This window comes from Nymphaea colorata, chromosome 2, assembly GCF_008831285.2.
Source record: "Nymphaea colorata isolate Beijing-Zhang1983 chromosome 2, ASM883128v2, whole genome shotgun sequence".
Taxonomy (NCBI): Eukaryota; Viridiplantae; Streptophyta; class Magnoliopsida; order Nymphaeales; family Nymphaeaceae; genus Nymphaea; species Nymphaea colorata.
In genome coordinates, this window is record NC_045139.1 from 2827326 (window position 1) to 2853129 (window position 25804).

General features: G+C 36.5%; 2 protein-coding genes across 8 annotated transcripts; one reads left to right on the top strand and one right to left on the bottom strand.

Moving 5' to 3' along the window:
- LOC116247745 (eukaryotic translation initiation factor 6-2) lies at positions 1–5566 on the bottom strand. Of its 2 annotated transcripts, none has more exons than XM_031620045.2 (8): positions 5409–5566; positions 4373–4434; positions 2707–2803; positions 2503–2588; positions 2369–2413; positions 1359–1489; positions 595–705; positions 1–493 (listed from the first exon to the last, which is right to left on the bottom strand). In XM_031620045.2, exons 2-8 carry the CDS (start codon positions 4380–4382, stop codon positions 236–238), a joined length of 738 nt encoding a protein of 245 aa, XP_031475905.1. In that variant the 5' UTR covers positions 4383–4434; positions 5409–5566; the 3' UTR covers positions 1–235. The 2 variants fall into 2 exon arrangements, with proteins under 2 accessions (XP_031475905.1, XP_049932313.1); XM_050076356.1 differs by lacking the exon at positions 5409–5566 and adding an exon at positions 5323–5385.
- A 3362-nt stretch (positions 5567–8928) lies between these two features.
- LOC116247740 (zinc finger CCCH domain-containing protein 27) lies at positions 8929–25193 on the top strand. Of its 6 annotated transcripts, none has more exons than XR_007572656.1 (9): positions 8930–9120; positions 9208–9359; positions 12802–12920; positions 13398–14353; positions 14961–16172; positions 17407–17745; positions 17956–18550; positions 21257–21434; positions 24770–25193. XR_007572656.1 is itself a non-coding variant. In XM_031620035.2 (8 exons), the coding sequence occupies exons 2-7, from the start codon at positions 9292–9294 to the stop codon at positions 18505–18507; spliced, it is 3246 nt and encodes a 1081-aa protein (XP_031475895.1). In that variant the 5' UTR covers positions 8929–9120; positions 9257–9291; the 3' UTR covers positions 18508–18550; positions 21257–21591. The 6 variants fall into 6 exon arrangements, 3 of the variants coding, with proteins under 3 accessions (XP_031475895.1, XP_031475894.1, XP_049932312.1); XR_007572657.1 differs by having other exon boundaries at positions 21257–21336; XR_004170890.2 differs by having other exon boundaries at positions 21257–21336; positions 24819–25193.
- The last annotated feature ends 611 nt before the right edge of the window (positions 25194–25804 follow it).

Here is a 25804-nt window from a genome sequence, read left to right on the forward strand (position 1 = left end):
TAAAAAAACATAAATAATATTAGATTTACAGTGCATAAAACAAGCAACAGTGTCAGGAAGAGCATCTGAACTTTCTCAGCGTTAAATTCTGCTCACATCCAGTGGTGAAGACAACAATTTAAGGCACAAATATGTAAATTTATAGTTGAATGAGGCACTGACATTCGAATATATATATTTATTTATTGACCTCCTCATATGTGGCCCCGCCACTGCATTCAACTCATGGGAGCATTTAGACAAAATGGTCAATAAGAGATTTCCTCATCTCATTCACAATGGCGCTTGGCTGTGCTTCCCTCAATTTGAATACGCTTTCAACCACAGAGAGCTCGGTCGCAGTTGTGTCTGAACCACAGAAGGCAGTCCAGTCATTAACCGTCATACCTGAAGCAACAACGTCACAACCCCTGTTCACAGTCCCTGCTACTAGGGGCACCTGAAGAAGTGTTGACAGCTCCTCAAGGTCTTCAATAGACGTATGAGGATGGACCTATAGTTGAGTGATTTCTTGTAAGTTGATAAACTACATCTCAGTAATACGAAATGGCAATGCTCGAAGCAGCATTAGAGGGTAAAAGATGAAATTTATACCAAACCACCCCTGTTAGAGAAGACGCAGTAACTCCCCACGAGAATATTTCCAGCAATGGTCTGCCTGAACACTTCAACTCCAAGGACATCTGCAACCAATTCTTCTGTTTCCTGGAAAAACAAAATAGAAATTGCACCACAGTCCATCAAGGCATTAAGCTGAAATACTTGAACACATAAGTTTGATCCTAACACTAAATGAATTATTCAAGGTGAAAAAAATATGAAATTTCTGCTTTATTGCACATTTAGACCAGCAAACTTGGATGCTAGTGTCACAAGAAGTTACTATCACCTCAGCCAGTGAAGCCAGTCAATGGCATCTAGGTCATATTTACCATGCTTACTCTGTCCCAACTTTCAGATAATATTGATTCCGCAAACTCTAAACTATTTCTGACTGATTCACAAAGTTTTCAGATGGATGCATTTATATAACAAATGGCTTGCTGGTATTGTTGAAATGTCTTATTAAGCAAGTCACTATCTTCAAACTTTTCGAAACTCATACCTAATAGGGGGATCACCATCATATCCCTTTCTTTATCTATGGTTTTCTGACCTTGATCACCCCTATTTGGATTTTTTTTTCCTCGTAAAAGTTTCTGTCAATGTTCCATCAACCAAGTACCTTAGTTTCATGTAAGTCCTATTTCATGCAAGCATGCAAAAATATTCCTCTGGCTTCATCTCAACTTTCATAGAAAAATATAACATATTTTATTAGCAATCAGAAAGTAATACGGCATAATTTCCATGCATACCCGATCCAGATCAGGATGAATAAGAGCAACATGGTCATTGCAGGCTATGCAATTTCCCAAGGCAGATAGCTTTTCTTCAATGCGCTGAACTACCACTTGATCAGGCAAACTGTTCCGCAAGTGATGAAGTTCTGTGAAATGAGAGCAATTAGATGTACTAGACAACGAAAAAGGTTCAGATTGTGCATGATCACATGTACATAGTACAATCTACATAAACCAAATGACTATATAGACAACAAAAAAGGATCCAGAATATGTGTGAACATATAAACACAGCAACATGGCTTTAAATATAATAGGAGGTCTACAAAAACCCAATAATCAAACCATTCACCCAGAAACCAATCCTAGAACTGTAGTGTACCTAATCACATGATCTAGATACGAAACTTCTCCAGAAATTGTTCCTTTGATTAGAACACAGAAAGGATCTTAAGAAACATGAAACAATAACAAACAAGCATTATTGATAATTGAACCATGAAAATCATTCCATACAGATTTGCCTAGCGCCAGGCACCAGCTCCTTGTTATCTCAACTTCCCAACAACTAAGAACGGTGAATCCATATTCAATCAGTTAGCAGTTGGGTATAGCTTTCCTGGTGGTTCCATGTCATGTCTTACACTCCCCAAATCATTGCTTTCTTCTGATGAAAAAATTTGTGCAAGCTCTGCATGCAATCATGATTATGCTGCAATGCTTGGCATCAAATATTTAGGGTAAGGCATCAAATATCCACTACAGTCTACAGCCAGAACATATGAGAATCACAAAATCAGTCCACAAATGCATAGAAAAATGGCAGATATTCTGTTGGACACTCACCGAGCTCACACAACAAATACTTCTTGGAAATAAAAATAGAGACAAAAGAGTACAAATAATTTTACAGGTAGTCTGCAAAACAAGCCAATGGATAATGTACATGTACTGCAACTCAAAATGATATTACCAATGAATGAGAGGTTCCAAAAACCAAAATAATGTGGTTGAAATAAAATTACCTTGATCAGTGGTAGTATGAGGCAGAAGCAGTCCATTCTTATTTCCTAAAAAAGAAACAGAAATAGATGAACATACTCAAGCCGGTAAAAATTTTCTTAGCATATTAAAAAATCCTATTTAGAATCTGACAAACCAGCACAAAGTCGACCAATGATTCTAGTTCCTGCAATTGATGTTTTGGTGACAGGAATGACATCGGCAAGTTCTGCTTCAAAAGTGCTGTAAAATAGGTAAAGTAAACCCAAAAGAAGATCAAAATCAGGCATCGCAAAGACATGATCAAATGATGTCACATAATGAGAACATGAAGCTTCTATAATAGTTTTAAAAAACTAACCTGTAAAAGTTTTCAGATCCACCAATAGCAACTAAGCAATATGCATTTGTTAACTTTGAAAATACCCCAACTTCACAGGAATTTTCAAACTGGAGTCCTGTACACAAGTACAAAAAGGGGGAAAAAAAACATTAGCTTCAAGTTCATATGCACAACAAAAATTAATTTAGAAGATTATTCTTGAACTACATTAACCAAGCCAAAAATTCAGCAGTTAACAAAGAGAAAACACAAATCACATTAGGTACTGAGCCAAGTGAGATAATAGAGGTAAACAGCATGGAGCCGGAGTCACAACTGGCAACAGCAGGGGCTAACGGCCGATTTCGAAATAAATTTCTGATATCTATGTACTTGTGCTCATTAGAAGCCTAACTGAAGTGACTTTAATAATAAAATTAACACTAAAAAGTGTAAAATAATCTAGTTTCCTTTCCTTAAACTGCTGTAATAGCTTCAAGAAAACACCAGCATGGACAGGACTATCTTCACTTGTACCTCCCAACAACTTGCATTTTGAGACGTTTGCAAATGCACAATCACACTTTCAGTTCAAACTAAAACTACCTGAAGGACTAAAGGTGAAGGTTAATCATACCGCTTGATGTCTCTTCCTAAAAAAGCATAAGAAAAAAGAGCTGAAATTGAACATTAACAAGATTAGCAGTAAAAGGACCCGTCTATAACCAGATGGACACTAAAAATTTTTAGAAAAATGTTATCCATACAAAATTTTCTGCGCTACTTCAGAATATCACAATAATATTCTACAAAAATCAGTCCATAGCAATTGCAAAATGGAGACACTAGATAAATTTCCATTTTTCTATTAACAAAACAATAAATATAGTTTTATGGATTCTCTGCAGATTGTGATCCATTAGAACTGAACAAGTACCTATATTTTTTCTCAAAAGTACAAATAAGAAAATACCTAACAAGAAGATTGAATAGAAAAGGTAACAATAAGTGACAGAAGACATCAAAATTGTGCACATAAATAAGCCCATAAAAGTTCAGAGTTTTTCTAACAATTAGAACAAAGGGGACCCAAAAAAATCATACTTTCACAGAATAAAACAAAACCCGTTCAGGGCATCAATAAGTACAAATTCAAGAAAGTGGGGGTCATAAGAATGAAAAAGAAAATGTTAATAAGAAATATGGAATAAAAAATGAAATCATTTGCAGTCAATAAAGTCACCATTTTAACTGAGTACAAGACTACAAGCAGATATTTTACTTCACCGTTTGATAAACATACTTAACCCACGCAGAATGTTATTTTTGGGCCTCTTTCAATAAATATAACAATGTTCAAGACAAACCTCACCTTAACCCATCAACTCAAGCTGGATATTCTTGTTACCGAATAAGTACTTCCCCACCCCCCCACCCCCCAAATATGAGATTAAACAACTAAGCAAATATACCACAAGAACATTCCATGGACAAGATAGACAAAGGCCAGAAGACATCATATCAAGAGGACATAAACACGATTAGAACTTTTGTTCAACGGTTAGAACACAGGGGACCAAAGAAATATAAAAAAGGTCATGCTTCCACATGATAGAATCAAAGATCAAACCGATTCCATTCATCAATAAACCCAAATTCAAGAAAAAAGATATTAGATATGCAGTGTGGATAATAAAGATCTTACGGGTAGCCATCAGAACACTTCAATCTCCAACAAGCACAATAGAGAGACACCAAACCAAACCCCTGTAACGCAATGACCCCTAAGTTAATAATTCACAAGTACAATTGAAACTCACAATTAACCCATAATCAAAATAACAAGCTACTCCGCGTGGTGTGGGTGCGGACACGAGTGCCATGCAATTTGTAAAAACTCGGGTGCAGGGCCCAGCCGTACGAGTGGGTTATATATGTATATGACACCGCAATTGGAAAACAATTGGGTGCAGCGACACATACATATGTGTGTATGCGTGTGTATGTGAACAAAAATAAGATTCTAAACAAACAAAATAATGCATTGATAATTCATTATTTTTAAATATATAAATAAAGACACTAATTAACAAAGTAGCAAAAAATTCCAAAATCTATCACATATGCCCAATCAAGCACAACTAATACACCATCATCGATATAATGGTAGTAAAAGGTGGCTAACTACAAAAAAAATGGTGGCCCAGAAAAAACAACTATTCAACCTACGAATAACTCAGAAGGTCAGAACAACTAAGAGGTCATCCGATGAAGTGAGCACCAGCAGCCCCATTTGTCTTTTTTTTTCAAGGTCCCGCCGGCGACGCCCGACACTGCAGGGGCTGCTCAGGCAGCACCCTTTTTTTCTCTTTTCCAGTGGATAAAAATAAAATTAAAAAACATGGAAATGGAACACCATGGAAAGAACACGACCACTCCTCCCTCTCGCTGATCGGAGGCACCTCGCCCGTCGGTCGACCTTCCACCGTCGGGACGACCATCGGTGGAGAAATAAACAAATAGAGAAACTAAAAAGAGATAGAGAACATTAGCCAACGGACATAAAGTAAAAAGAAATTGAAGAAGAAGTGGGACGCATCTTCCGTCGGAAGGACGACCGGTGGATAAATAGAGAGAGAGAGAGAGGGATAGTACAAAAGGGGAAGAAGAAAGGCTGCCGGCCCGGAGGAGCCCCTCTGCGCGTCCATGGAGAGAAATAGAGATACACGGAGGGAGAGTACCTCTGTCTCAGCAGGAGCAGAAGGCTTCAACTTCTTCTGCGCACAGGGAAAGTAGGGAAACAGCAGCCCGCCTTCGCGCGATGAAGAGGTAACGTCGCTCGCGGGAAAAAATCTCGCCTTCTGCCCTAACCAGCTGCTGCATCCTGATCCAGGAATTAATAAAAATCCGACCCCGTGGGGTCAGATTTTTATTCCGAAACGAAAATCCCGTGTTTGTTCCCCTCAGTCAAATCCCTAAAAACTTGGAATTATAATTCCGGGTAATCAAACGTTCCTTCGTGCCCAATACAAGGGTCAAACTCAAAGCTGATCAGTTGACCTTGATAAGAAAATCCAAATCTAATTACTAACGGAATCTGAGTCCGGGTCAATAGATTAACAGCTACTCCCAAATCTGTATTTGTATGCATCCAAATCTTGACCCAGTCTATCTCTCATTACGCATTATCCGGATAGTCTAATTGTATCTACTTCAATCCGATTATATCTCTTAAAATAAATGGTGAAAAAGTTGTCTTCGATTTAACAATCCAAATGTGGATCATATTTGAACCAAACAGCATAAATTTCGAAGCAGTTATAGATTGTTTGAGGTCGACGTGTTTGATTAGACCAAACATCAGAAAGACCACCAACAAAAAAACTATGTTTTTAAAAATATTAGTTTTTGCAAATCAGTAGTTTTTATATAATACTGGAAGTATATGAAATCTAATCCTTTTGAAATAATCTATAAATAAAATGACCTATAAATGAATAGGTCAAGGTGTTTATCATGGCTTTTCACTGCAATCGCGCTTATAAACGAGCAGGTCTTTCGAAATACTACAAAAAAAAAAAAACTATTGAAACTAAAAAACCACAAGTTAAGGGGGTTTTAACTTTTATGATTGCCTCTCATTTATTATATAAAGCGACATCTGATCATTAAATTTCATTATTGGTTATAAATTTTTGTTCGCTTCATTGTAAATTTGTAATGCTTGCATTTATAAAATTTAAGATCTTAAATTCATGCTTTTCAAATCTACACTAGCTTGCTATAACAGGCCTCAGGAAAACAACACAGAAGATGTCAAATTAGGAGTTTAGGATTTTTTTTGTCACAGGGATCAAATTGTAGTTCCAAAATTTGAACATGAACGAAATATAAATTTTTAGATTTTTATATATATTAATGAACTTTTAAAAATAGAAGGAGTGCCTAGGCCTTTACTAGCCCCACACTCATAGTGTAAGAACTTTTTTTTTTTTGTCAAATTGAAGAAAGGAGCGCAATGGTTCATGAATATGTCGACGTTCCACCGAGTGAATAAACATCACAACTCATTTTATAAAAAAACATTCAAGGTTGAGGACTGCGTCAATGTCTAGTTATGAACTCATTTTATAAAAAACATTCATGGTCGATGACTGCGTCAATGTCTAGTTATGAACTAATGTGCTGAAAAATTAACATTACACAGTTTAGTTCATAATTCTTGAAACAAAATACCTCGTTTATTCAATAATTATAGTTTCTTAAAAAATGACATTTTGATTCTAAAATTCTACGGTTATGGATTTATCAAACGCCCCCTTATTGGATCAACTGTGAATATGCATTACATTGGTCCTTTGCATTTATGCAAATGAAAGAACAAGACAATCATAAGGATCATGTTGCTTGGTGCAATAGTAAGTGTCCCACGTGGTTTGAAGTTAGGGATGAACAATGAGTCGAGCTATTTGAGCTCGACTCTTTAAAGGTCGGTTTGTGAATGAGTTCGAGCCAAGTCATTTGCTTAACAAGTCGAGCTCGAGTCGATTCGTTCAAACAATCGAGTTGTGAACTCAAACTGTTAAAGCTCGACTTGACTCAAAAATAATGTGTAGTGATTTTTAAAAATATCTGACCTTTTTTTAATTTAAATCCGGTATATGGATGTTAATTAATTATGTAATTTTTACAAAAAATCATTAAAGTATGTCGACCCTCAATCGAGTAGAGCTCGATTTATGGCAAAATAATAGCTCTTATATTAAAACAAGTTTGTCAAGCCTTAATCAAGTCAAACTCGAGCTCAACACATAACTGTCGAGTCAAACTCAAGGTGCTTCTATCAAGCTATTATTGAGCTCCAACTGGTTGAACTCGGGGTCGACTCAGCATGTTCAGCTTACTTGGAGTCATCAATGTCATGCCTTATTCAATTAAATTGGTCAGGTTGTGAAACTAATATCATATCAGTTTTAAAACATGAAACTAATGAAGATTAACGTCAGCCATAATCACACTTAATTAGATATTATGGGACTAATCAAACTTGATTAAAGTTGATGCTTAGTCATGGCCATACTTGTTCTCTTAAATATCATTGTCAACGTCATATACCTTTATGGGAAAAGCTATAAATGGCACATATTGGACGTCATGCATGGTACAACTTTCAAACACGTGCTCCTATATTTACTATTTAATCACTTCATATGGTTATTTAGTACAAGTTTGCTTTTTAAAGGTGGGCCTTGGGGACTATACTGGACAATACCAACAGTAGCTAGATAAAATACATTGCATAAATAACACAATTAACATATTTTTAGTGAACATACATTTAAATATCAATAGTTAATATTAGTTGAAAATGATTCAAGATACACATATCTCCAAATATGATTTTTTAAAAAATATATACCCGCCATTATCAATCTAAGTGAAGAATGCAAATATTTTTAGAAAAATATATGAGACTGAACTTGGAGTCGTTTGAAAAGAATAATACTACGTGAGTGTTTCATCATCTGCATCAAATATGAAGTGTTCGAAAATAATAATATTATATAATTGTTTCATAAATCTGCATCAAATATAAAATGTTCGGAAACAATAATACTATGTGAGTGTTTTATGAATTTGCATCAAAAATGTTTTGAGAAGTTATTACGCATATATAACAACTTGTACCTTATCTAGACAACTACTTATTTTATAATTAGCAAAAAAGAAATTTTGCGCCCTTATAAAAGGAAGAATCGACAGTTCGTAATCGGATATCATCCCATGTAGTGATATGGGTCCAAAATCCAATAAGATCAGATTATAAAATGGGTTTTAAAACATCGTATTAGGTATGGATCTCCATTCAGATCGGCCGTCTCAGATCTACTTCAGATTCGGCAAATAGGTTTATTGCAGGTACGATCAGACTTGGTTCCAGATCCGGATGGATTTAGCTAGAGAGAAACTGAACTCAGCTACTGGGGGATCCGATATTTGCACTTATCCAGATTTGGATCCAAGTTCCAAAGCTGTCCTGGTTAAGCTACCAAATCCAAGTAAAAGTCTTGGATTCATTTGGATCATAGATGTTGCATATCAGGTCTGAACGCTAGCGGTTCAAATTTAACATTAGTTTTTTTATCCAGATTCAGATGTACCTAGACCCGACCAGAGCAGATCCATTTGGTCACTATCATTTGTGTAAGGTGAGAAAATAAAAGAAATTGGTCTGACGAATGGGGAGGAAGGGGATTGTCTTATTCTTCGTCACACTATTTCATGTTTTTCTTCCACACAAACGGCGAACTACGAAGATCCCTTTCGTGGTTGCTCCTGCTTTTTATTTTCTCTTCTCCCGGGAGCTCGGGGGAGCGCAAAAACCCTACGAAAATCGCCAGCGACGGGGCGGAAATCCGAAAGAAACCGGAGTCAATCCTGGGAATCAAGGAGGTGAGAATCGGTTTCCGTTCGATTCGTCCTCTATTTCGTCGTCACATTTTTCTTTCCTCATTGTTTCCTTCGTGGTATCGTCCTTAGGGTTTCGCCTTCTCCATTTTGTTTCGTGGTTACGCTCTCTCCATGGCAGGAGGGCGTTTCTGTAGATTCGACCGATGAGGAGGAATGGTCGGTGATATGAAAATCGAGGAGGGCTCCTTGACTCGGTATCTCGTGGCGAATCTTGGACCCTTGTGAGTTGTTTTTCCTCTTTGCTTCGATTTAATTGTTCGTCTGCATCGATTTTTTTTTCTCGAAAGAAGAATGCTTTTGAGTTTCTTCCTTTGGTATTTGACGTAGTTTTTGACGGGTAGGAGGATTTTTTTTGAGCTTGGTTCTGTTTGAAAACTTTGAGGGGGAGGTGTATTTTTCTTTGGTTTAATTGGTTTTTGATTGGAAATAGTGGAACTAGTGGTATCCGAACGTTATGTTGAAGAAGTGCGAAGGACCGAATAAATGCGTTGCTTCTAATAAGTAGGTGGGTGTGGGCGATGGAAGTTTTTTGGACGTCATTCGTTGGCATGGTTCATCGTTTCAGTCTTTTGGCTACTTGTGTCGAATTGGTTGCAAAATCGTTGCACTTCCATTTCTCCCTGTGAATATTCTGTTCTGTACATTAAGCTTTGGCAATTTGTAATCCATTGTTTTTCTGAGGGAGCTTACAAACAAACTAAGTTCTTATACTGTTTGAATGCTGTTTTGTTTTACTAAGTTCGATATTGGCTTGTTTTGTTCTTTAGTTGTTTGAAAATGACTGGAGGAAACCTGTTATTGATATATGTCAACGTGATCACAGATTTACAAGTATTATTCGGGATAGAGAGCCGATGAAGTTAAAAATCTCCACTGCTTTCTATATGGCTGATCATGCCAGTCAGTTTGTTACGCAGGGTTTTTGAAGTGGAAGCAAGTCTGGGATACTGTAATTTCTGCAATGTATGGTATCCTAATGGTTGTCTGAGCAACGTATCAAATCTTATTTTGTGGTTCAAATCTCTCCATTCAAATTTTTAAGATAAATGAATAAATAAATTATACATATTTGCATGTGCATGGTCCCTTTGCATGGTTGTATCTGCATAAACATAATTGCTATGCAGGTGTCTCTAATTTTGTGCAAACATGATATTCCTTTTTCCCCTTGGAAGATCGGACCATTTAAAGCATATTGATTGTGTATTGCACTAAAGATAAGCATATGGCACCTGATAAATGTTGTCACGTGCTATAAATCATTGCTGTAGTGGCTCAAGATAAGGTCATACCAATTCGTGATTCACACAAAATTTGCATGAAGTTCCTTCAAAACCTTTTTGAGAAGGAGGCTTTCCAAATCTAAATGAAACAATTATCTTAAGGAGTAAGGACAGTTATCAATTTATCAGCTCTAAAAATCTCATGTTGGGAACAAAAGTATTTAGAATGAGTGCTTGGAACATCTGCATAAAATAGAGTTGAAATTAAAATGAATGTAGAGATCATGACCAGTATCATATGATATAGTGGCATAGCATATTATATGTATCATGTTGGTCTGTAGGACTTGTATGATACACCTATGATACACAATTTTCAGGTGTAGCTCAGGTGTATCGGCTGCATATGTACACTCCTGCCCGTATTGTAAGATCCAATGCAATTTTTAAGAAAGGGGCACACCTCCCTTTTTAATTGATTTCTTTGTTCAAAGTGCCTATCCCCTTCATTTTAACACTTCTAAGAGACCACTGAAGGTGGAGTTTTTGCGGGTTTTGGAGAGAAATTGACAATAAATCGTCGATTTGAGCGAGAAATTGTCAGTTTGAAGGATTTGTTTTTGGGAAACCTATTTGTATTTGGAAAAAGGGCTTTTGCATTTCTTCTTTTGCAGAAGGTATGCAATCCCTCGCTTTCAAGTTTAACTGTATATTTCTGTTGTTTTCTATAGTTTATGGTAGGTTTTTATTTGTTTTATGAAGATATTCGTTTTATTTTTTTTAAAATATGTAGTTAACATATTATGCTAACGAATGATGAATCATGAATTCTCATTACGTGTATGATGACTTTTTTTATGTAAAGCGTACTTTTGATGATTTGTCTTGTTTTTTGATTTTCTTTATTTTTTCTGAATTTCTTATTGTTTTATGAATTTAAAAATAATTTTTTGCTTCATTTATGATACACTATGATATGTTATGTTATGGCATATAGGTCAATCTGATTGATACACATTACGATATGCCTTTTGTAACATTGATCATGACAACCATCAATGAAATAAATAATGAAAATAGAGAAATTAAATCACACAGTGCCTATTTACATAATTAGGCACATTGGCCAGCGTAACAAACTAAGGGTAGAAGAGGGTGAGAACTGAGAAGAAATGAGGAAGTGTTGGCTATGGAAGGTCTTCTCTTGTCAAGTAGCCTTGCCCCCTCAATACCCTCTCATCCCAAAATAAGAGGAACAGAGAATTGCCTTGGTTTTACCATTTTATAGGGCAGTTTGAACCGTTTACTTGGGAGCAGATTTGTCGTATATAAAATTACTTTTTCAGATGGATTGACATGCTCATATTAGAGGTTTCTTATTTGGCAGTCCCCATTATCTGTTCAAGTATTGGGGACTGCCAAAAAGAAAAACCTGTCCATAGTAACCAATGTCTATTATCTTAATGGATGGTGGAGATTCCTGGTCTGTTTCAAAATGTGATTCTGCTGATTGTGTCATTTGCTTATCTTTATTTTACTTCTCTTCACGTGGTTCTATCATGTTGTACCTCACAGATGAAGCTGTGCTCCCCAGCACTTCAGGCTTTTTGACATATAATTCACACCTTTACTGTATTAAGGCAAAGGGCTTATACGATCTCATTCTTTGCTTCATGGAGAAACAGTCATGATTCTTAAAGTAATTCTGTAGAATTTTCCTTTGCATATCTCAGTTAATTAACCAGTTCTGAACATGAATTGAGGAATTTAGAGTTCCACTATCACATCTTTTTTCGTTAGCTTATATGGTGTGCTAAATTCAGATCATCAAAGGTAGTTGATGATTCTGCCTATGTCTGTGCTTATAGTCCAACAAACTGTGGTGTTTCTCAATATTCCATTAGGTTTTTTGTCTGATTTTAAGCTTCAAGGTGTACAAAGTTGGTTTGATTGGATTCTACGAGTTATATTTTTGGGGATTTTGATTGTCATCTTAGAGGGCTTTAGGTCCACTAACTTTAAGTTATATCCCACTTGTCACTTTGCGGTATTATAGATGATTTAGAAACAGTGTTTGTCATATTTTCTAGTGCTTTTAGTAGAATTCTTTCTCTTTAACTGTCCTATACATCTTTGATTTGCTTTCGACTAATAGCAATGGAATTTATTCTTTAGTAAAACAACTGTGAAAATATGCAGACTCATTCCAAACCTAAAAGGTTTCTACACTTAGGTTTCATGTTGTGGCATTCAAGCTGACCTAAAAACTTATTTATTGCCTATTTAGCTTCCTTATGTTGTTGTTAGTATGATCAGTTGCAGGCTTGGCAGTTGCATCTAAGTTTGATGTTTGCACCTTGATTTGTATCTCTTTCTGGTGTTTTAGTTGTACCATCCAATAGATTGTGTATGATATTAGCTAATACTCTTTGAATTCTAGGACTGAGGCAGACCCTGTTATCCTTGCCAAGTATGTGGAAGCACTACTAAAGAAAGATAAGCCGACAAAAGAACTGCAAAAGCTTTGCTTAGAGAATTTGAGTGAATTTCTTGGTCATGGTATGTTCACGTTTGCTTTTTCATTTACTTTGACTGGAAATGCTTGTTGTCTTGCCTTTTAGGTTAGTGAGATGTTATTTTTGATGGCATAGAAACAAATTATGATCTTTAACTTAGAAAGGATTTCTGTGTTCGTTCCTTTGTAAGAAATTGATGTGGCATTCACTTGAAAGAGATAATGGAATATGATACTGTGTCAACCATGCTCTTCTACTATGTATTCATGATACATTTAATGAAAGTGTAAAAAGCATGCTCCATGCTTTTAAATAGTAATATCTACCTTAGTCGATGTTTAACTAGTTGCTCGGATTTTCTTGGGTCACAGTTTATTTTGACTTTGGGACTCCATCCATTGCACTAATCTGATAGTTTGGGATGAGCAGTGGTTCAATGTCAATCTTGTGTGATCCTTGGTTTGTCATACTATATTTTGCTTATTTTTTTCTTGTAATTGCTGTTTCTTATATCTTGCAGAGACAAACTCCTTTATTGCAAAACTGTTCCAGGATCTAGAAAATGGTTCCATCTCCACTGCCGCCGAGAGTAGAGAAATACAAGAGCGAGTTGAACCATCACCAGCTCCAATTTCTATTGATACTACTGAAATAAAAGGCTCTCCTCCAAAAGAAGAAAGATTTTTGTCCACTGCTCACTATAATGATCTTGAAAAGAATGATATAACTGATGATGAAGACGATGATCGCAATCACAAGCATCGTAGACGAGAAACGCGGTCCCAGTCTTTGGATAGAGATACCCAGGATCAGCTTATGCATAGACCTGGTAGAAAGAGGAGCAAACCTTTTGAGAATGGACAGATGTTCATGGATGCTGAGCCTCATTCTGCTTTCCAAAACGATCTTGCTAACTCTGACAGAGATACATCCTTGAAGTTTGAGAAACGGCGTCCTGGTTTGACACCATTTCCTCGCCCTTCTTTTGACTCTGGCCCAAGAACAAGAACAGCTTCCTCTTTGCGGAATGATATCAATTCTCGTTTTGATACATCAGTTTCATTTGGTCGACCTGCAGTAGGTAAAGGAAGAGGAAGGGGTACAGGCATATGGAATGTGCATGATTCAAGATTTAATTCAGTAGAATCTCTTGATTTTTCATCTTCATTGGCTCCTCATGGACCAACAGCCTCAAGTATTTTTCCTGGAAGGGGATTGACTAATACTGCAAGTACACCTAATGCATCTTGGAGTGCATTTGGGATGTTACAAGGGATGCCTAATGGTGGACTTGATCCACTTCATCCACTGCATTCTGGTTTGCAAGGAGCACTTCCACGACCTTTAAATCCTTCAATAAGTATTGGCTTGCCTAGGGCTCGTTGTAGAGATTTTGAGGAGCGTGGATTTTGCCTGAGGGGAGACATGTGTCCAATGGAGCATGGTGTAAATCGGATTGTTGTCGAAGATGTTCAGGTTTGTTAACTCTATATCCTCTTTTTCTAGCTCGTGGTTTGCCATTGCCTGCTCAGTTCTATTGAGTGTGATATTCAGCGAATTTTATCTTGTGTATTGGATATGGTTAGTGGATCATTTGCATTTACATGTCTGTTTGTCCTTTTATTTTAGACGATTACATGCAATTGATGTTTTGGGTTGCATATCTAATATGTGGCACTGACACTTATTTCACTTGACACATGTCTTATTTATAGCTATATTTTTCTTTACATTTAACACATTTCGAGATGCAAAGTTAGTGGCAAGGCTTTCTTTTGATTTGATTAATACAAATGATTTCTGTCTGTATGAGTTTTGCATGCCTAGTGTGTCTGTGACTGCATTAGCACTTATTTGACATGGCATATTTCCACTTAGGAGTTAGGTGGTCCTTCCATCATGTGTATATCAAAAGGCTGTACCATAAGTGGTCCTTTAGGCTAGTCCTCCTGCTGGTACTTGGTTGTGTTATATGTCTTTATGTGCAATCATGATTGTTCATTTGCTTTTGCTCTGATCTGGTCAAATTTGATAGCTAAAGGATATCCTCAATTATACTGATAATTAATGCTGTTCCTTGCAGAGCCTTTCCCAGTTCAATCTTCCGGTATCAATTCCTAGTGGTCAACTCTTGGGAATTCAATCGGGTACAGGGCCTGGACCTTCAGCATCTTTGCCCCCAACACCACTTTTGTCCAGTAACAGGGGTCCAGAAGCTAAAACGGGAAAATATGGACTGGGTGATGAAGGCTTCAGCTTAAATGGAGCTTTATCAAGTGCAGTTACTGATAATGAAGCTGACTTGTATGACCCTGATAAGCCATTGTGGAATAATGAGCGTCTTGAGGCATCAAGTGGTCTTGCCAGACTCTCCTCACCTAAAATTGATGATGCAGAACCTGCATGGGATGCTCATTCTTCTGATAGTCATAGTTTTAGATTTTCTGAGGGTAATGAAAGTAATAGGACATCTCGAAACGTAGGGATTTCTGGTTTGGCACAGACAACCTCATCTGTGTGGGGCAGGATTGGCAGTGGCAGCAAAATAGAGGTGGCTGCTAAGTTGGGCAATGATCCGGCCAGCAGTAGTTATCCTGTCACAGGGAAAAAGGAAAATGAAGTGGAGAAATTGATCAATGTCCAAGATGTATCTAACCAAGGAAAATCAACAGTTAGGGAATTGGAGTCCAAAAACTCTTTGGCTACACGTAGAATGCGCATGAATTTTGTGCCTGGAAATGGGAAGGCTTCTGAAAAAGCATATAGTACTCTATTTGTAAATTGCATTCCCCAAAAGAATAACAAAAGGGAGATCCTTCTTTCCCATTTTCAGAAATTTGGGGATGTTATTGATATATATATACCTCCAAACAGTGAAAAAGCTTTTGTTCAGTTCTCTAGAAGGGAAGATGCAGAGGCTGCATTGAAGGCACCAGATGCAGTAATGGGCAATCGTTTCATCAAGTTATGGTGGGCAAATCGTGATAATATTCCACATGATGCAGAAGGCAGTATCAACAATATGTCTACTGGCTTCCATGTTGGGGTTCCTGCTGCAGTTATGTCCCAGGCTGATAAGGGAAAGGAAAATCTCCAGTCTTCTTCAAAAGCAGTTACACACCCTGCTCCAGAAACTTTAGCTTCTAAGGAAGCTGCAGCTGATAGCCTCAAAGCAGTGCCTTTGCAAAAGAAGTTGGAATTGGAGATTTTAAAGGAGGAGCTGCGGAAGAAGCAAGAAATGCTAGAACAAAAGCGTAATGATTTCCGGCGGCAGTTGGTTAAACTTGAAAAGCAAGTAAGCCCTAGTACTTTTCACTCAGTTTCATAATATCATGGCACAAGTGCGGCATCTCAATTGAAGGTGCTATTTAATGATGCACTCTGAACACATCAGTGAGATGTTTTTCTATCTTTAAGTTAATGCATTCTTATGCATAGGTGCCTGTCTGTGATTGATGAGATTTACATTTGCTACAAGGCCTGCTAGCTTGATATTTGATAGAGGCTGGGCTAGCTTACAGGGGCCTGAACATCTTAAGGGGCTTGAACTTTTGGAACTTCAACAACTTATACTGGCCTTATTGAAGCTTGGCTGGCATAAGTTTGAGCATCACTGTATTTGGAACTCAAAAGGGTTAAGCCTAAAACACAGCCTTGAGGTCCAAGTCTGCTTTTGTCCTGTCATAAATGAATCGTTATCTCAAAAATACAGGACTGTGTTGTTATATTCTTAACTATTGTAGGGTTGTAACCATAGGGCTGGCTCTTCATGAAATTTTTAAATTCTAAAACCCACAGAAAAAAAAAAAGAAGAAAAGAAAAAATAAATAAATCAGTAAATATCCCCAACCTCCCCTGCTCCATGTGAATATCCTGGTTCCACTAGAAGTCTAGAACCTCAGACACAATTATATTATATCTACTTCGATTAAAGGATACTGCTTGTTGAGGAATTATATCTTCCTTTCCTTTTTTTTTTCATTTGATTTATTAAAAATTTACATGCTTACCTTGCAACTTCAACTTTTTCTGTCATTATGAGTTAGATGCCCTTTTTTGTGATGCAATGGAAGGCCAAAAATCCAATGGAAGCCCACAAAATTGATTCTTGAGTGTACTGAATTGCAGTCTTTGTGTTTGCATTTGGCTGCATATCCTTCAATTCACAAATTTTCTGAGCTCATGATAAATCAGATCTACATGCTTGCCTGCAACTTTAACTTTTCTGTCAATATGAGTTTATTTATTTTGTCCTCTTTTTGTGATACAATTAGAGGCCATAAATCTAATGGAAACCCACAAAATTGATGTCTGAGTGTGTGAAATTGCAGCCTTTGTGTGTTTTGGGTTTAGCTGTTTTTCCTTTGATTCACAAATTTGCTGAACTCATGATAGATTCAGAATGACTCACAAAATTTTACTTTTTTTAACTTGACTATCTAAGTCATACTGCCACCGTGTCATTTCCTTCAAACATATGAAACTTGAGATCTTACTGGATGCATGCAAATTCATTTTGCCTTTTGCAGGGGATTAATGTTAAGGGCGAAACTTCAGGCAAGGCCATTCAACAACAGAAAGCCGTTACTGTATCTGCGACTGATGCTACGTCTCATTTTAAAGTTTCAGCTCCTAGTTCAGCAACACATATGGAAGTAAAAGTGCTGGAGAAAAGCAGTTCAGGGGACAATGTTGCTTCCCCTAGCTTGAAGGCATATCCAGGAATACAAGCACCACCAAATAGTTTTAGACAGTCAAGTTGTTTACCTTCCCCAATGGGCGTTTCATCGGTTGTCAATCGCTTTAAATTGGATAATCGTCCTACTTCATTTAGAGTCCTCCCACCCCTTCCAGTTAATCTTGCTAATGTAAGTTTCTGTTCTGGTTATGTAGTGCATCATTCTGGTTTGTATTAGCTTATCATAGTTTCCATTATTTGGTTTGGTTTTTACTTTTTACTGCATTTTTAATGTCACATTATCTGATATTGTATAAAGTAGCCAAGTAGGTGTATGTTAAAGTCCCCCCCACTGGTTTCATAATATCCGTCATTGAAATTATTGATATCCTTGTTTCAGGCCTCAGTTCTAAAGGAGCATTTTGCAGCATTTGGTGACCTAACTGCAGTTGAAATAGATGATGTAGATGGCCAATCTGACACTGTGGATGAAAATCCTGTGAAAGAGTATTCTGCGCGAATAATATTCTCAACTCGCCGGTCTGCAGAGCGTGCATTTCTAAATGGCAAATGCTTACAGGGGCACAATTTACAGTTTGTCTGGATTCCAAGTTCTTCTGTTTCTAGAGGGCATACTTCTGGTGAGAATTCTGAAAGTTCCCTAAAGAAGGAGTCTGCTGAGGAAATATTGCCTGAAGGGCTAAAGTCTTGCTCTTCGTCCCCTCCATCTACTGCAAAAGCAAGTCAAGGTGCTGCAGCTTTATGTCCTACCCCTGTAATTGCAGAAACAGTTAATGAAGAAGGCACAAAAGATGCAGCTGAGAGCACAGTAAAGCAACAAATGGAGTCAAACAGTGATAGGCTATCAGATGAGAAAAGAGCTACTGGGGATGTTGACAATATGAGTATTGATAGCAAAGTTGAGAACTCTGATCATGATCCACAAAGCTAACTGGTGCTTGAAGATGATCTTAGTCCTGATCTGACACTTTGAGGTGATTGCACATCAGTATGTCATTTGAATTGTCAGATAATAGTTTGATTCTTACTGTCCTGAGAGACATAGAATTTGTCTCTATGGAAATTGTAGTACTTTGAACTGTTAGTTTTTGATATTTTCTGGGTAAACTTTTTGCATGCTAATTTTCTAGTTCAACACCAGCTACAGTTAGGCATTTGCTAGAATGTTTCGATTCAGTTTTTAAATTATTAATGCCTTTGATATCTTCTGTTCCAAAAACTGGAAAATTCTAATTGATATCAGCCCTAAAAAAATTAAATAATGGGACAGATATTGCATTTGATGTTAGGCTTGTTAGCCAATGGGCCAGAAACGCTAAGCCTGAAAGGTGTTCATTGATTCTTCTTAAAACTCCCTGAACATTGAGGCTAGTATCAAAAGTAGCTTGTCTTGCCAATGAAAATGAAGCCTTTATGCAGATTTCTTCTCCAATGACTGGTGCCGTTCTGAATTTGCATATTGATCTGTACTTCTTGTTTTTTTCTCTCAATCTAAAATGTAATGAAAGATATACTTGTTAAGAATTTAAGATTCAATTTGAGGAGACATATTTTTTACATCTTCACAACAATTATGTGTCAGCCATTTACCAAGCTGAATTTATAAGGTAAATAAACTTCTGGAATAATTTCTCTATCTATGGATTATTCAACTTTTTCTCTGACTTACCTGATATTTTAATGATCCTACTCCTTATTAGCTTGTTCCTTGAAGCCACGTTACAGAACCTGTTTTTACCATGTTGAGTAAACTGCTTCTGTTGTTTTTGTTTTTTTTCTCTCTTCTCAGACATTTGTTTTTGTTCTTTTTTTCTCTTCTCAGTCATTTCCTTACCTCTTAACTTTAGCCTATTTAATTCATGTTTATTCCATTTCTTTTTCCATTGTAGTTGTGCTCATCCTTTAATTGTTTTACTTTTAACCATATTTGGTTGCCTTTAATTTTTTTTATCGGCTGCCAGTTTTGTACCCTTGTGATGGGTCGTGTAACCATCATCTAACAAGCCAGAAAGTAGTTGCTATTCTCAGACACTGGTTATGTTGTGGAAGTACTGTCTTTGTGATCATAATAACGTTCTCTCTCTCCTCTTCCTGTCATTCTTGCATTTCTTTTATTGATAATTTTTGCTTTAAATTTTGTATAGTATTTTTCTTGTTTACAAATAAAACATTCCCTGCAAATGATGTATAGTGTTAGCTTATGAAATATCCTGCATGATAGTCATCTATGTTGTCAAGGCCTCTCCTAGGCGTGGACTAAGCGTGAGTCTACACCCATCGACTAAGTCTGCTACTTAGGCAACGGATATGTGTCGGCGCCTAAGCTCGCCTAGGGTCCAACATGCCTAGTCCATGGAATAGTGAAAAGTCACATTCCCTTTCAATTAAAGTTTTGTAATTGAGTATATATTGTTATGTACTTTATGTCGTATTAATTACATATTTTTATGCATTGTTATGTTGATTATGTTATTATATGTCTACTGTTATTTGTATATGTTGTTAGTCACTTAGTCTTTTATATAGTATTGGGATACCTCATACGTTATATGTATACATTAGTATTATGTCTTTCTTTATGTACAAATGGATTAAAGCCTTCTTGTGGATTTACATTCCTTCTTCTAGAGATTAGATCTAGTTTTTTTTTTGTTTCTTGTATTAGATTACATTTAATGAGTAATCTTAAACCTATTTTATTGATTTTGCGTACTCAATGAAATAAGCAATTAATTGATTGTTTAAGTTGATAATGCTTGTTATATTACTACTCTCCATATTTCAACTATTAGTAATAGTTACTTAAAATAACTTGACATATTAACATAACTAAAAAGAAAATGGTCGTCTTTTTTGCCTAGGCCTCGCCTGGGCAGCACATGGGTGCCTTGACAACATAGATAGTCGTACATAAAATCTGATAAAGGCATATGCTTCTTAAGGTCGAAGATGGGTTCCCCTCCATCTGTCATTGAAGCACTAACTGTGTCATGCACATTCTGGAGCATGTCAAAATGGTGATTGAATAGCAGCAAGGAATTTGTATACCAAATCTTTGGGGGCAAACTAAGAGACATGTGAGTGGATGTGGGCATTCAGTTCTAAAAATGTTTACTAGCTTATGACTTAAGATGATGACTCCCGGGAATGGTTATGTCCCTTCAATTTTTACATGTGGATATGTTCATTGGCTTTATAAAGGATGAAATTCATCATCTGATCCTGAGTATTTTACTTGGTGGTGAGGCCTTATTGAACAATATAAGAAAACTCTTATTCCATTCACTAAATTTTGATTGTTAATTAAAGCATAAAGGGACATTATGAAGATCTTAGTATATCAACATGATGACAGCAGGCAAATGTCCTGGTAATTTTTAACGTTAAGAATTTAAAGCTGCTATGGTATTATCATTTATCTCTGCATTGTTGATATTTTACATTCTTATTTTTATATTGTGCAGGATTGTTGATATTCTTTTTATAACCTTAGTCTTGGATCCCCCTAGGCTAGTCTCATTTTGTAGCAATAGGGACATAAGGCAACTGATATCTAGACCCTGCCCTATGTCGTTGTCTTCCGAACTTCTTACCTAAATTTGATCGGTTCTTTGTGCAATTTTTTGAAATTTTCTCATTCTCATCAGCAAGTAATGATCAAGATATTTCTTTCACTGTAGGCCTAAATCTTCTCATTTTGTGGCACTCTGGTCAATGGATCGTTTCTGCTAAGTATCAGCAATGGCTGTCGATCTGAGAGGTCCGCTGCCTGCTTCCTTCACATTCAAATGCAAAAGATTCTATTATATTCTTGTTTTCCATTGATAGTTGCTCCTCAGCCTTACACTATCAGAATCTGTATGTAGTGCATTACTTGCCTTTGATATCTGAATTTATTAATGTAGCCTTTTCTGAGAAGCGAATTGTGAAGGTTGAACACCTTCATGTGTATGAGCCTGTAATTTGTCATAGGATGCTGTCAGAAAAAAATTAAACTTTTTTCTTCTGCTGATAATCATGCTTCCTGTTGCCATTAAAATATATTCTGTTTCTGTCTGCAACCTTTTGTGTCAAGACTGCAAATTTATTATTTCATGGGTCTTGTCTAATGTATTCCCGTCTTCAAAATTGCAGTATGGAAAAATGCCTACTTATATTAAAGCTTTTTCTGATATATAGCAGGATCACCAGGTTACCAGTCATGTCAACCACAAAGAAGTTTGTTTCACTGTTTAGTGGTTCACCAGTTTTTTGGTGATTAATTGTCAGTGCAAAATATGGAACATTGTTGACATTGACATGACTTCAGTATTTTGCTTTTCACTGGGTATACATCCTGCATTATGTTGCAATGGCCATGGTTTACTTGTATTAATAGTTGTCTTCCATTTTTTCTTCTACTTAAAGTATTATCCCTTGTATGTTATAGCTGTGCACATATTGACACACATTACCAAACTCAATGGGGAAAGGGGATGGCACCTAAGTGTGCAAATTCATAACCATATTCGTTCAATGTCAGATAGCTATTGTCTAAGACACCTGGAAGTTTTGGAGACAAGGGAACCTTGCAGAGGCTCATGCTCCATGCTCAGGATAGCCGACAAACTATGACATTCATGTATCTTTTTCACTTCATCGAGGATAGCTTAAATTTTTTGCTTCTGAGTTTTCTGAAGAACGCCATAAGTTATTAGGATGTCGGGAGCCATCTGTTATCACGCGAACAAGTGATGTTTTTTCACAGTTTGGGGCTGTGGTTCTTTTTGTTTCTGTTTACCATTGTAATGTAAGGGGGTGGTTGGCAGTTGAAACACTAATATAGTGATTCTTGAATCCATGCCAGATATTGGGGCAGATCATGGAATACTAGAATGCAGTGTTCCATGAATCTGCCTGAATTTTTGGCACAGTTTCATGGAATAGCATGTTAGTATTCCTGTTAGAAAATGCCCCTTAAGGGGCTGTTTAGCAATGTGAATAGTTTGTTACGGTTCCATGAATTTGCCTGAAAGATTAGGGCAAAATCTTGGAACAATATGTTACAATGTTTTATGAATCTGGCCCAATCTTTGCAGCAGATTAATGAATCAGTAACATACTGTTATTATTGCCAAACGACCCTGAAAGGCCACTTTCTTTCCAATATAGCCTAGTAGTGCTGGTCTACATGGACTCGAGTTCAGAGCTGTGACATGCAATTTCAAAAGAAGAAAAAGGTGCAGGGACATCATTGCTGTATCTGTGTATGAATACACTTGCTGTTTGTTGTATATATATATGCACACATACACACTCGCGCTAGGGTCAACTTGAACGCTAAACACTTCGTTTGTACAATCCAACCATAACATATGATCTTAAGAATGTTTTTGATAAAAATCATATTTAAACCTAATCATTTTTTTGAGTTAGAATGTTTTTGTTGGTTATAAAAAGTGAACAGCTCTTATGACATCAAAATTTTACCACAGAAGAATCAATATTTTTCATAAAAATAACTTGAATTAAGACTTGTTTTATTTTAGTGTTTATAAACATTGCAGAATATTCATATTTTCTTTTAAATATATTTTAACAAGAATTTAAGAGGTCGACCAAAGTGGTCTTGGATATATCAATTTCTATGTGTGTGTGTATGTATGTATGGAAAATATCATGTATATCAAGTGTAATGCAATCTGGCAGAATGTCTCAGTCCACCAGTTTCTTCTGAAAATGACTGCACGCATGTGATCTATGTTTGAAGACCTAGAAATAAGAAGTCATCATGCTTTTATGACTACGTGCTATTTTATAAAGATTTAAAAAGCAGTCTGAGCTTGTTTGGCTTATGAATCCTATTTTTGCAATTTGAAAACGTTTTTTTTTTTTTGGTTCCATGTTTTTGAAGCATGGACATCACATCCATGTTGTTAGCTTTCTCTGAAAACCATACTTGCAATTGAATTGTTATAACCTTAATGAATTGCACTCGAGTCTACAATCTCTCTCTCTCTCACTCTCTCTCTCTCTCTCTCTCACACACACACACACACACACACACACACACAGACACACTCACACTCAGATGTAGCTCATGCTTTGAAATAAAGAATAATTATCAAAATTCATTCCTTAAATACATCAATTATTAATGACTAAATGAATTTTACATATACAGGACGACACACTTGTGTAGGTCTTGTATGGCACTGGCATATCGTGTTTATGTAGGTACAGCAAGGCCTTTAAAGTCGATCTTTTGAAGGGTCTATGTTGCATATTTTGAGTGACGGCCTTCTTTCTTCCATCATTTGCATTAAACATGACATGACCTAGTTATTTCACTGTTTTAAGTTTTAGGCACTGTTGATATCTCAGAAGTCCACTGTAAAGGTCCTGTTGTTTTAAGGAAAAGCATGCACAAGGATAAGAATATTTCTTATATATATTTAATCAATCATAAAACCTCTAGTTTGCTGCTCTAATGTTGGGAATTATTTGTGGCTATGTCACATAGTTGTGCCTACAACTGTGGACATGGATGCTCGGTATTATGAAATCGTAGCAGCTACTGTTTGGGATGACTCAAACAAGTCTCTCTTATGCTCTTTTTATGATTGCTCACTGATGGGCACTTAATGAGGAGAGAGATAGAGAGAGCTGTTTGAATTGTCTCAATAGCTGGTTGTTAGCGTATACAGGAGCGGAAATTTTATAGCCACCGTTTTCTCTCTCTTTTTGTATATATCGGCCTTTTCCAAGGGGATGGCTTGTTGGCTTGGTTTCATTCTGTCTGATAATGTCCAAGATATAGAAAACTCCAAGTGTGTAAGATGTTGGTGTTCGTCTGACATAGAGGTGTAATGTAGCTTTTGTTACAAGGAGCCCAAGGGACCTTGAACCACCTCTTCAGTCACTTGTTTTTGTCATTTTCTGTAACATGGGAACATAAAGGAATTAGGAGCTGGAATCCATATAAAGATTAAAGTCTTTCTGGCATACACCTTAAGCAAAAGCAGTCTGTCTCCACTGTTTAGTATGGTGTCAAGCATGTTGATCAAACCATCCATCATATTTCTGCCTTGACGAGGACATTTGTCCATGATCTTAAGCTGGGGGTTTGTAACTGTTCTGTTCGCAACTTTTATTTTTAAAATTTTTAATTTTGGTTTTTCTCTAAATGTTTATGATGCTCTTTTACTTTGTAGGCAAGGGAAATCTAAACTCAAGTAATTTTTTTGCACTTGGTTCTTTTAGATTAGCGCAAAGTGCAGGCCGATCTCACAAAAGTTCTGGGTGAGTGTGGATGTAACCTTATGTCAGTTTCCCAAGATCATTGATGAAGCATAAGAAGCTTCTTCGGTACTCCAGTTATGCGGGCATAGATATTTTGAGAAGCATATCTCCTGAACGTAGCTATGCTTTATCTGATATTTGATTTCTTTATGGAGTGGTAGGGTCTATCTACTGATAATAGTCCTATACTCCTACAGACGTTTGATTCCTTATGGTGTATGATACTGTCAAGGGGTAATTTTTTTGTTCTTTTCTGTTCTCGTTTGCTTAGATGAGCAGTATATGTTTCAATACATGACTAGTTTGTTAGTGACTAATGCCAGCGTTTTTTCCATACTTGCATTTGCAAGATGCTGAGATGATGTGACATATCTTTCTACATTTTGTTGTGTCTTAGTTTTTTTTATTTAAGCTTCAATCCTGTCCTCAGATTTTTTGTGAAATACTAAAGCTTTTGTAACTTCACAAGCTTTTTCATTGCCAAGTTTTTTTTGAGGATGAGAATTGTGAATATGACGTATGCTTGCAATAAGTTTGCAGTTATGCACACTTGTGTCATATAGCATGCAGAAAGCATGATCTTCCAGTATATAATGTTCGGGCTATTTTGGTTGGCCGTTTGAGGTTTCATACTCAGATGGCAATGATGATGCATAAAAAAGAAAATGGGGAAAAAAAGTGGAGCATCTGAAGCTCGAAAAAGAAAAAAAAATGATGAAGTGGAAGTGAAAAAGAAAAATACTTCACGATGGGAGAAAGAAACAAAAGTAGGAAAAAAAGAAAAGCAGAACAAGAACATTGAAAGGAGAGAAGATGTGAAGTTTGGAAAATACTAAAAAGAAAGATGCAAAAAGGAAGAAAAGAATGCAGAAAAAAGGAAAAAAAAAAGAAAAAAGAAGAAAGAAAAAAAGGAACAAAAAAAGTGGTGGAAAATGGTGATGAAAAAT